The sequence below is a fragment of the Opisthocomus hoazin genome, chromosome 6 (genome assembly GCF_030867145.1).
Source record: "Opisthocomus hoazin isolate bOpiHoa1 chromosome 6, bOpiHoa1.hap1, whole genome shotgun sequence".
Classification (NCBI taxonomy): domain Eukaryota; kingdom Metazoa; phylum Chordata; class Aves; order Opisthocomiformes; family Opisthocomidae; genus Opisthocomus; species Opisthocomus hoazin.
In genome coordinates, this window is record NC_134419.1 from 49801431 (window position 1) to 49814346 (window position 12916).

Here is a 12916-nt window from a genome sequence, read left to right on the forward strand (position 1 = left end):
TAGTCTAGTATCTGTGAAAGGCTTGAACTTATTGTAGCCTTCCCCTTGATAAGGAGTATTTAACAGGGCCCCCTCTCATTTCTGCTTGCTTGCCTATCTTAATGAAACTGGCGACAACCTAAGTTGTCTATGAGCTCTCTACTGTTATCAGAGGTTCAAAAGTTGGTAACAGTCAGCCAGTGGCAGACTCACATCCAAAGACCATGACTATGTTTGGTTGCCCTAGGAAACCACCTAAAAATGAAACAAAACAGAACAACTCTAGCTCTGCCAGAAAAGGGTCTCAAACCCCTTATATCCTTGATTTGTCAGGGCCTGAAAGTCTGAAACCTGCGTAAAAAATAAATTAAAAAAAATAGTACAAGTTACAGAGTAGAATTTCCTGAACCATTGTGAATATGTAATACAGTTCAAATCACAGTTAAAAAGCGCAAGCTGGAGTAAAACAGAGCCAAATCCTATTCCTTACAAGAGATCTGTGTGCAAAGCACACAGCAATTACCAGGGTGCTGAAGTAAAGAAATGCTCATTCACGCTGCAGACTGCCAGGGTATCCAGTGAGTTACAAAAGCCCCCTCATGCTGAGCACCCTACTTTCTCAAAAAAATGCTTAGTAAAATTGTGTTCCCCAGTCTTGCATTCTCACTGCTGCCCTTCAAGTGACCAGTTTCGCCTTTCTCTCTTGGCTTCCCTTTGCTTGAAAGAAAAGTGGGTCTTAAAGGAAAACCCTTGTGCGATCAAGGCAGTTGCAGTTTTCAGACAAGCTGGCAGGTCATATTAAAGCTCATGTGAATACAAGGCTGCCTCTCCTTGCTAGATTTGAACTCAGATGACTTAACTTGAAGTAGAGAACACATTTTTGGTTTTGATTAAGACGCAGCTGCAATAAATGGCACAAGTTGTTGCCAGCCAAATAAGAATGAGGTAAACAGTATGACCGTGAGGTTCATAGTAATAAACTAAAATGAAAGTGTTTGTTTGTCTCTGTTTTGTTTAATGACATGTGAAAGCACAAATCAAGAAAGGCCACTCACTGCTCTAATATACAGTTAATATTAAAAGCAGTAGAAGATTAAGGCTAGTGCTTTGCCTTCAGTTACACGGTGTTAGATGGAAGAGCATTGGAGCAATTAGGCCAGTGACCCAGAGCAGTGTAACCTGGATTGGAATCTGGCCCCGAGCAACTTGTCCAGAGTCAGACATTCAGTGCCTTCATCTAGGAGGTCGGTTTTCTTCCGTTGTTAGTCTTGGAGACATGGGAAGTTCCACAGTCTAAGAGGCAGCTGTACTTGTTTGCTCACCAGAAGAGATAAACCTCATGCCATAAGAAGCTCCACATCCCTTCCTGCTCCAAAATCTGCCCCTTTAGTAATCAAGAGGGTGGGAGTCTGCTGAAAAATGTCACACCCTATTTTTCCAGAAAAACAGTACTGAGATAGCAGCCTTCGAAAATACACCACAAAATGGGTCTGAGTGCAGTCTGAAGTATGGTCAGAATGTCATAAGAATGCATAGATGCCTGACAATGCAGGCTTCTCCTGCTAAATGAATAAACTACATGTGATAAATTGATCTGCTTTTATAGTGTTCTTTCTGGTACAGTTACTTCCTTTCAAAATCTGGAATCCTGTATAACTGAAGGTATGCATTCTAGTATATTTAAGTGGCTGTAAAGTTCACTTTAATTTTTAAATGACATTTAAATTAAGCTAGAAGATGGTTTAGAGCCTTTTACATCCCTTATTACCTTCTTTCCCTTTCAGCAGCTGAGAAATGCTCATTTTAATTAAAATTTGTTTTTAAAATGCAGCTTGTAGTCAACACATGCTGAGAAGAGCCACTTACCACCCATGTACTGTAAGCTTGCTGTGCTGAACAAAATGGGAGCATTACTTTGATTAGTAGTAAACACTGTGGTGGCTGAGTGTTTGCAGTCTACTATAATGTCCTGTTTGATTTCAAGGAGGTAGAATTGCTCTAGCCTAGCTCCGACGATCAGAGACATGAAAACCAGTGGTGTGCCAGTGGGAGTTGTAGTGCAGCTGTAGCTATTTTTGCCACACTGCAATTCTCATTCCATAGAAGATTGCAGAGAAGTTTGTTTAGCTTCAACATGACAAGCTACCGTAAAAAATAAACCCAAGTCTTTAGTATAAGTGGTCTAAGAGAACTTTAGTGGGAACAGTATATCGGTATAAATCTGTTGCATGTATGAGTCACTCAGCAAACAGGATGAGGAGCAAGATGCTGATGTTTGGTGGTGTTATTTGCACTCAGTCTCAAATCATCTGGCTAATTCAGTTTGCTTGGTTTTGATATTCATGGGTCATGAAAGGACATCCCACCACTTCTCAGCTCTCTCACAAAGATTTGATCAGTCTTTAGGGTGTGATAGGATCAGTAGATCTGTGTGTCTTAGATAAGGGGAAAAGTAGGCATGATGGCACGTTAACTCAACCTTCTGGGCTAGGTGTTTTTTTAGTGTCTTACAGTTTTGCTGGTCCTTAGTGAAGAAATGTGTACCTACATGATTATTCACAACCTTCCCATTGCATATTTGTATCTGATTATGAAATTCCTCCTTTTTCATAATTCCCCATATATTTTTTAACACAATGAAGCTTAAATTATGTGTATGTTTGGGTTAGTATTTTACTGAGTTAACACTCCTCAACTTACGTGTAACAAAAATGAAAAGGAAAGAAGAAAAATTGGGTAATAGTGGCCCAGCTTTGTGGAACACCAAGTACTCTACAGAGCCTAGAGGCATCCAGTTTTCATAAAAAAAATTTTCCAAAAACTATCCATAAGGAGTAGGGGGAACTCTAAAAAAGTGTTATTGTATCAACAGAGACTTGCATCTATTTCCATTTTAGTACTCAGTCTATCCAAAAGTCCATATTTATGGCTGCTGTTGACATTCTGAAAATGTGGTTTGGTTTTGAATGAGTAAAGCATAAATACTAAATTCTTCCAAGACATCAGGATACTCAGTAAAAACTGATTCTTAGTGAAGGAATAAGGTCAGCCTTGCCATATTAGCCATTGATCAGATTTTCAGTCAGGTTTTATCTGCCATGGGTTTGCGAAACTCATGTGCCTCCACAATTCACTCTCAGACATAGGTATGAATTGTTAGGTATTTGCAGTCAAGTTTTCAGAAGCTCTCAAGTAACTCAGCTTAAATCCTGTTGATTTCAGTAAGATTATTCTGAATAATTTTAGACACTTCTGAAGATGTTACCAAATGTTACTTACATTTTTGCTTCAGGTAAGGATGGGTCAAAAATCAAAGGAAGAATCGGCACTGAATTGGAACAATTGACTGATAACAAGAGAGGACAACTCACAGTGATATATCTGAATTTTCTTTATGGTAATAACAAAAGAGGAAACAATTATTTTGAGAAATTATTTAATGATGCAATTTAATGCATTATTGATTTTTAATTAGAATTAATTAAATTACAGTTATTAACTAACTTAGCTATAATTACAGTTAGCAAGATACAAATTCATCCACATTCAAGCTTAAATGGTCCTGAGATGTTTGATCCTATTAGTGCTTTCAGAAAAAATGTTGTGGGGATAAGTGAAAGACTCTGAAGTATTCGACACATAAAGTCAGATAAATTATCTTGAAAAGTTTATCCCTTTTAAAATATCAGTCCAGAAGATATTTCTGAGTCAGTGAGACATCAATTTCTTTGCTGTGGGAGTTCAGAAATTGGCTGCAGTGTAAAACTTACTTTTTTTCCCTATGTTCTTTTTCTTGTTTTGCTTTCACAGGAATCTTGCAAATTATCAGAGGTTGGTGTTGTATCATGAGAACCACGAGAAATGACGAATGTAATTTAGGAAATAACTACAAAGGGCAACTTCAGCTAGCTCATAACTTCTGTGACCTCCCTCTCTAGTCTCTGGAATGAATTAGACTCCTCCAGGGCAGAACTAAATGTGAGAGCTAACTGTAGGGACACCGATTATCCAGTTCAGGAAACTGCCTTTCTTCACTGAATGGAAAGTGAGCCTGAGGAGACTGGCTGCCCAAGGCAGGTGTTGGTCTTGGTTAGTATTTTCTTCTTTCTTAGCATAGCAAGGGTATTAGTGGTTTCCACAGTAGTACACCTGTCCTGGGTTTGGCCAGGACAGGGTTAATTTTCACCGGACTCCAGTAAGGGGCACAGCCGGGGGGTGGGGGCTGACCCCACCTGGCCAAACAGAGCCCGGTATTCCATACCCTGTGACGTCACGCTAGGTTCCGGTGGGGGGTGCGGCGCGCGGCGGGGACTCACTCGCGGCTTGGGGGGGCGCGGCGCCGGTCCTGTTCGGGAGAGCGGCTGTCTGAGTTGTACGGTTCGTTGTTGTGTTTTCTCCTTATTTGTACCGTTGTTGTTCCTGTTTCCCTCTGTTTGCTGTTCTGTTAAACTGCCCTTATCCCGACCCACCGGTTTCTGCCTGTTTCTTTTCATTCTCCTCCGCACGCCGGTGGGGGGAGGGGCGGCCGCGTGGCGCTTTTGTTGCCGGCGGCAGCCGAAACCAAAACAACACCATATCAATATTGCACATGAACATTGTTTCAAGCCATGTGTATAAAATCTTTTGGACAGTAGCCTTTGGTTTCGAATTAGAGGATGCTTCTTTTTTATAAAATTTGTTCCAGGTGTAAGTCCACAGTCATCTGTGGTCTCTGCTTTCTCCTTGTTACTGTATCTATGTCCTTTTTAAGAAGCAAAGAAATGTTTGGGTTTTAGTATCTTTAACTTTGAGGAGTACATGTGGCCAAACAAATCCACTCTTGAGAATTTTGTATCAGCCAAAATTTATATTCCACAGAAATGTTATAATGGGACTATTTGATTTCTGCTCACTAATTATAGTAACTTTCTCTATATTGATACACTTAATTTCGTGCTGAACCTAATGCTGCCTTCAGTCTCCACAGAGAGAACGCCTGAGCTGTGAACCAAAGCCCTACAGTTCTGATAGCATAATTATGTTCCAAAATGTACCAGTGCAACTCTGCATTTGTTACTACTAGCTGTCAGGTTGGCCACACTTGTATTCCGTGTTCCCTTTGGTGTTAGTGGAAAACGTACTTATACACGTTTGAGGAACCTAAGCTTCTGAAGTCCCACCTGCACAAGACCTCAAAATATGTGATAGTCAGGTGCTTTTGCTAAGGGCAAATGAGCATCTCAGTTGAGTTAATGTTCAAGCAAGTGGCAAAACTTCAAGACTGTGCTGAATGCTTTTCTTTCATTATGCACCATCCTTCAGTGCTGTACTGCACCTCCTGTCAGGTGGCTACCGAGTCTCTGAGCTGCCTTTGTGAAACAAGAGGCTGCTTGCAGAACCAGGTTCCGGTCCTGCAGCTGACAGCAGGCAGTGAAAAATGAGGCTTGGGAGAGAGCAGGGCGCTGCTCGGTGGGAAATGAGAGCCTGCACATTTGTTGCTGTCAGTGGCAGGATTGAGATATTGGTCTGCTCCTGGTTTGAATCACGGGACCACTTGTAGAGTACATTTGTTCTCCGTGTGAAATGGAGGAAGGATGGAGTCCTTTGTAAGAGGCTGAGAGAAATTCTTGAATACGGAAACTAGACAATCTGGATATGGCTCGGTGCTTTATGTAGGCACGGTTTTGGGGTACCCTCTCGGCTGAAGAAGACGGCTGTACTAAAGGCACAGTTGTGCTCACAGAGTCTAGTTGTGTTCTCTTTGTCTTACGATGTGGAATATTCCTGCTGAAGTCAGTGGTGCAGATTAGTAGGAAAAAGCTAAATGAAGCCTTGAGTTAAAAGCAATAGAATCTGAATGTATATGAACATTTCAAAAACACTCAGTAAATATAGATATTCATATTATAGTTACAGATAAGTAGTGCTGTATTTTCAAAATAATTTTTTGAAATTTTGGACAGAGTGCACATTATCTTGCTACAAAATTCACAACAGTGGTATCAGACATGAGGAGCAAACGAGGAGAAGATTTAGAGTCGTTTATCCCTGTAACAGGATTTGGAGTCAGGCATTCTTTATCTAAAGTGGGAATCAGTTTTACAAGGATACTTACTTAGAAAATATTCTTAAATATGTTCGTATAAATATAAATACCTGTATTGGGAGTTAGTTTCCCAGGATTCTAGGGGAAAGGAGAGACTATACACTCATTTTTTGTACATGAAAAGAAGCACAAAAAAAGCATAAATGTTACTTATGTGGCTATGGATAGCAAGTCAAACTCTGGAATAGAAGAGCTATCCTGGAGAAGTGCTACTTACATGGCCTAACAAACAGCCTTGATTTGATAGTTTTATAAATGTTGCTGTATTTGTATTTCCTCTGTGCCATTTAATTGTCTCTCTTGAAGTAGGTATTGCAGTGAACATTGAAATTCTTGATATTCAGGTTAATTATTTGCTTGTTAGGGATATATTATCCTGGTCTTGTAAAACGATTTTATGTAGCTCGCAGATGGATAGGAACCCATTCGTTCCAGAGCTCAGGAGAAAAACATGATATTGTATTTTTGCTTAGTTAAACTTAAAGTATGCATCTAATATGTAATTTCCTGGTACTTTCCTGTCATTTTTATACAGAAGGAAGAATTATCCCTCCTACTGAATTTTTGAGGAAGGAAAATACCTCCACAGTAAGCTGGAAAATTCGGTCTCAATTATAGCACTCAAATATTGTCATTCTATATCAGCTTTCTAGAATTATAAACTTAATATTTTGCCTTTATGGACCTGATATGTAACCAATCAGCTGAATTATCAAGACAAGGAAGGCTAGAAATTTTTCCATTTCAGAAGGTGTAAAGATATCTCTGTTCATTTTATGGGAGTTACTGTGCCTAAAGGAGTTGTTTTCAGTTGTTAGCATCAATATCTAGTAAAAGGATTTCTTACGTCATAGTACCTAGGTGCTCTTTATGAAGTTGATTCCCTCTCATCAAACATTTCTACTTCAAAAGGTCATAGCTAATGTCTCATTGTATTGAAAATGTTACCTTGAGAAAAACACTTTCTGTTTCCCCCAATGGATATATTTTAAGATCTGAAAAAGATGGCATTTAAAAAAAAATGGGATTTGTATTATAAGGTTTTGTTTGCCTTTTGGTACGTTTATTACATGCACTATTGGTATCTGTGTATAATGCAAGACTGATCTTTCGGGGTCTCAAAAATTGCTTTGCCTTATAGTTTATTCCTCTGTGCCTGTCATCTTCATCTACATATCTTCTGATTTTCAGATATCTTCCCAGAATGTTAGCTTTTAACGTTGTGCTATGTGGGTACAGTCTCACCTGGCTTATTTTCTGGCTCACAAACCTTAGTCACACTTCCCTGATCAAATTCCTAGGTTTTCACGGAGCTAACACTTCACAGAAGTAACTGCAAGGTTTGATATCTTGTGTGTCTTTCTGCAGACAGTACAGTGCAGTACTTAGTGCATCATCTTCTGCATGACAGCAGCCCAGATAAACCCCAAACTGTGTGAACCAGATGAGTAAAATTACATCAGTATAGAAGAATATTGTGGGGAAGTGGAAGTGGCATGACAACTGTTCCACTGGCTTTCCTCCCAGTTGCTGGTTGTGGGGTGTCACCAGGGCTTCCTTGTGCTTTTGGTGTTCCCAGTTAGTTCAGTAGCTTCCGGGTGTCTTACCTGCCATAAAAAACTGCAGCAACCTACAGGCTGCTTTGAGTTGTTTCAGCACAGCCAGCCACAGTTTGGATGAATGGAACAATTACCACTGAACCTAGGGTTTCTTTTTTGTAGCAAACTTTCAATCCTGGGCCATAGGTCGGTGTTAGAGGTGAAGGTTCTTCAGGAACTTGACATGTCATGTAGGCTTCATTTTCTTTATTGTCTGTATAGTCCCCCTAAAACAGGTGTTTTGTATCACTGAGTTTTTCACCACCTTTCCCCATCACAAAGCCATTTTTCATCATATAAATGTCTGCAGGTGTCATTTTTGGAAAGTTTCTTGAATTGTTTTATTCTTTGTTGCTGCTAGAGGTAAATGCAGAGAACAGCCAGTGTTCAGATAGAATTTGAGTAGGAACAGTTATTTACTTTGCTGTTTGTCTACCAAGTTTTAATTGAACCTTAAATGAGTGCCTTAACTTTAAGAAGTAATAACATTTCTGTATTTTCAATGAAATTCTTTGGGAGTTAGTAGATTCCATGACTTCTAACACTATGTTTATTTGAAATCTCTAAATATACACATCTTTGTAAAATTACACAGGTTTTGAACAGATGTTTTTTGCAAATCATTGTGAAATCAAAGTTTAAGAAACTGCTGTCCTCAAGTACTTAGCTGTCACCTCCTCAGCTGAGAACGTGCTAGCTAGACTAGGGAGCTCTTAGGGTGTTGCAGTGTAACTTAGAGCTGGAAAAGACAGGGTTGTCACTGGAAAGAGCCATCACTGACAAGCATTCCACTATGTTGTGTTGTGTTTTGTTGTAAGTCTAGACCATATTAAATGCAAGGAGTTTCATCCTCAGATAAACTTCTTAATAGCAACGAATTTGGATGCAAGGACAAGCATGAGATCTACGAAGCACGGATTGACAGCCCAAAATGCCTTAATGTTTTTACGAATCCTTTAGGAACATGTTTTCCAAGATCCATGGCAATGGTGTTGGCAGCTTAGGAGAGGCACAATAGTGGCTTTTGAATGTCTGCTCCAGAAGCATCACAAGTCCATGTTTCCCACAACATGACTCTAAAGACATTGAAGATTTATCCCTGAGTACAAAGAAACTTAGAACCAGATGATTTGTCTTTGTCCGTACAACTGGAGATTTTCCAGTGTGATGCCAAAAGAGGCAAATCTATTTATACATGTTGAGGGGGGGTTCATAATGGGTTTAAATGAAAATGTAAGTTACCCTTCATTAAGCTGATGTAATTTGCATCTTGAGGGACAGAGGGACAAAGCCTTAGCAGGAAACACAGTCGACGAGATTTTGAAGTAATGCAAGGAAAAGCCATTTTATGGCTTTCTTCTCTTTTCTGTTGGTTGTTCTTCTGGCAGGTTTGGGCTTTATGATACAAAGCACGTGCACATCACTTCAGGGATGTAACTTTCCACCACTGCTTAGGACAGCTCTGCATTTGGTTGAGTGAGGGTTCAAACAGACCTCCCCTATATTCCAAATTGTTTCGAGATTTACATTTTATTACATGTATAAAATGAATAAATAATTTTTGTCCAGATAATGGACAAATACTTCAGTTTGTTGAATCTAAACTCCATGAAGGAGAAACAGCAATCTGAAAAAGCCTTCTTTTATTACTTTGATGGTCATTCCCCCTAGTATCCAAGCCTAAACTGCAGATAAAGAGTAATATTTTACATCTGTATTTTGTCATCCGTGGTTACTGGAGGGGTACTTTCACAGCTCCAGCAGAGAAAAGGATTTCACTCGGCCTTGCCTTCTTTTAATTTCTCCAGATTTAATGGACATCATTGCAGTTGAATGAATATTTCACGAGTTTACTTCACACTGAGTACAAGCAATCACACTCATTATGGCTGTAATATTTGTAGTTGATGGATGGCTATTATGTCATTGTATTCAGTCATTTGCAGCTTCTGTTTTCTGTGAATTTATTTCTTGACTGCTGGATATTTTTTCATGCTTGCATAGTGCAGCAAGCTATGTAGTTAATACTGTGAAAGGTGGCATATTAGTGTTATGGATGGAGTTATGGGAAAAAGGGTGTGATTTGATTGCTGAATACAAGTTGCATGAGTTCTGAATACTCAGGAGTTCCACTGCAGCGTGTCTGGTATACAACCTTTGAGCACGAACCTGTCTTTTTAATGTTTCTAAATGATGAGTTACATTCAAACTATTGGAAATACAGATGGATGTATAGGGAATGCGTATCTTCATTAAAGGTATGTCATACTGCTTCAGTTAATTTTTTTCCATTGTTAATGTTAATAGCAGAAATGTATTTGCCAAGATAATATCAGAGTCAAAACTTCTATAAGCAAGGCTGCAGGAACCCAAAAATGTATTATTTTATTAGTCTAGTTTCATAAAACCCACTTCTGTGAGCTGTAAGTATGCTTAGAGTGTGGATTACAAATCTGCCCTTTCAGGATTTCTTTTGTGGATAACATAAACAGTTTGTCTGTGAAATGAAAAATCAGTAGGCACGTATTCCCTTGCCCTGCTGTGAAGTTCTGCATTTTTAGAACTAAGGGGGAAAAATGATCAAGTATTCTAAAATTATGAAAATTCAGTGATTGTGAATGCTCAGTAACTACCAATCAGAGGTTGTGTTAAGGTTCTTTTCCACCATCCTTCCACTGCTGCAGATGTAATGGCTCAGCTTGTTTTGAGTGACGAGGCAAATTAAAAAAAGATATCTTTTTCCAAATCTTTTCAGTGTGGACTTATCAATTTTCAAGTCTTAGCATTTGTCTCCAATAGTAACAGATGAAAGCCATGAATGTTCAATGGGAATTTTCTACATTTTTTTCCCATTCAGAGATAATTTATGTAAGTAGAAGATATAATGAGGATACTAAATTAAGTATGTCTATGTGTATATAAATAAAATTGGTTTGTTACCCATTTGCCAGCATTTTGGCTCAGCTGCAGCAGTGACTATCATAACTGCTTTGAAATTGATTAGACAATTTAACTTGAAATTTAACTCTGGATACGGCAGAGAGAGATAAGCCTGTGAATAGGAGCATAAAGCATTAATCTTGCAGTTTTCCAGCTGATCTCAGTAAAGCTGGCATCTTGTATTTATTCTTTGGCTTTGAAGAAATCTAGTGTCTTATGCTTCCAATGCGACCGGTGCACACACGAGTGGTCTTTGACTTCTTATTGTACGGGTCAAGAATCACTGAGCCCTTTTGCTTGTTCTAAAAGTGAAGTGTGTTTTTGTTACAACAGAGGTATTGCTGCAGCACCCAGAGATGACATACCTATTTTTTTTGGCAGGGGAGACCAGGTTTCTGTTACAGCTCTTCTGTAAGTGTCTGCCCAACAGAGACCTGAAAGCAGTGTTTCTGTCCAGTGCTGCAGTGGCTTCCAGTGTTGAAGCAACATGAATGCGCAAAATGAAGTAGCCATTTTAGTTGGAAGCTGATCTATTTTAATCTGATATAAAGCTGTTCAGGGCAACATTTCCTATGCTGCTTTCATTTTCAATTTTTGTTGTATTGTGATGCTTCATCAAAGAAAGATCAGTTTAGCCTCAGGGAAGTGGCAAGGCGACTAACATGAAAGCAGCCAGTTCTAAGGCCTTTTCCACCTATTTTCACAACGAGAACAGCAGTAACTTCCTTTCAGCTGGAGTTTTGGAGCGCTTTACAGCAGCTATGTGCTGGTTTTGCGTATATTGCGCTGCTATTTCTACTTTTAGTAGACATCCTATTTCCTGATGTTGATCTATTCTTTAAATTGATCCTGGTATAAAGAAGAAGCAGCTAGAAGTGGACATGCTTTCGTGTATGAAAACCAATTCAAAATATTCACCAAAGCACAAGTGGAAAAAAGGCAAGGTACAAATGTGTTATTTGTTTATCAGTTATATCTGACAGTTTTTGATCTCCATGACCCATATAATTCACTTACCACACACCTGAAGTCTCAAGTTTTAACTCGCAGGTAGGCCGCGAGGCAGTTTTTTGTAGCAGCCAGCATTTTTAAGGGGTTTGGTTGACAATATTATCAGACCCTACTTGAACCCTCACTTTAACAGCAGATAGTAGTATTTTCTTAAACACCTGACTTCCAAGTTTAGCTCAAAGTTACCCTTCTGCTATTGAAAATTCTTATTATTTTGTCTTATGATTAGGTAACTATGTATTATAGTAGTTGTAAAGCCTTTATAATATTGATAAATACTAATGGAATTATTCCACATTATGTAGTTGCTATAAGTGATGTATGTGCATTACCAGACTGGGTAGGATATTCTTACTCTCCTCCTGTACTATCCTGTCATCTTCATTTCTTTCTAGTTAATTACGGTGCAGTGATATCAAGCACTGTATCTCACATTGTTATGTCATATTCCAGTACATCTCAGGAGAGAATGCTCTTCCTAACATTGAAAAGCACTAGTTCTTGCAGGACCCAGATTCTGATTTAAAGCTTATGCTTTACGAGAGAATGCTGCTTCAGAATTTCATGGTGGTCTGAACACTAGGGTGTCTGCTGTGGCGGCAGAGCTGGTCCCCTGCATGTTTTCATCTCTGGTACTTTTTGTCAGTGGTCATTACTGCTTTGCACATCTCCTGAAGCTTAAACTACCTTGGCTGTTTATAACATGGCTAAGGTCCATAGCTGTGGGGTATAGAGGTTCACTTTTGAAGCAAAGAAGTTGCACGTTAACATATTGTGGATGTATATGGCTTGGATTTACTGACTGCATGTCTGTTCATGTCTTTGTTCGGTTATTCAGTGTGCTGGGATCTGAGTCTGTCCAGCTCTCCAGGAGTTCTGAGAATCTCAGCAGCATTACTCCATTTTCTGCTTAAACACAGAGACTCACTCCTGGAAGAGCGATCACATGTAGCCTTTTCAGTGCACCTGGTAGAGCTTTCAGTCATTTTTCAGATACAAAATGCTTACAAAAGAAAGAAATGCCATTTTCTCCCTCCTGGCTTTCTGAAATCTCATGTTGGGAAAAGCGCTTACCATGTGTTTCATATGAACAGAAAGCTTGCATTAATGACTGGTATTTCTGAGTCCGTTGCAGCCAGTGCAGCTGTTGAAAATGTCGTTGTGGATGACACAAATAGGGTAGGATTTTGAGCAATACCATGCAGCATCTGACTTTGATATTACTTGAAAAGGAAAAAAAATAAACACCACCACAATAGGATGTTTGAAGAATAGACAACCTGTTGGATGTAAATGCATAAAA

At 39.2% G+C, this 12916-nt stretch overlaps 1 protein-coding gene across 3 annotated transcripts in view; it reads left to right on the plus strand.

Moving 5' to 3' along the window:
- Positions 1–12916, plus strand: part of PHYHIPL (phytanoyl-CoA 2-hydroxylase interacting protein like) — a 57241-nt gene that overhangs the window by 31956 nt on the left and 12369 nt on the right. Inside the window, exon 3 of one of the 3 annotated variants that reach the window (XM_075423054.1) lies at positions 722–742. The exons of the other annotated variants lie outside the window; for them this stretch is intronic. Coding sequence (XP_075279169.1) covers positions 722–742 — 21 coding nt within the window. The remainder of the gene's footprint in view (positions 1–721; positions 743–12916) is intronic. 3 annotated transcript variants of the gene reach the window in all.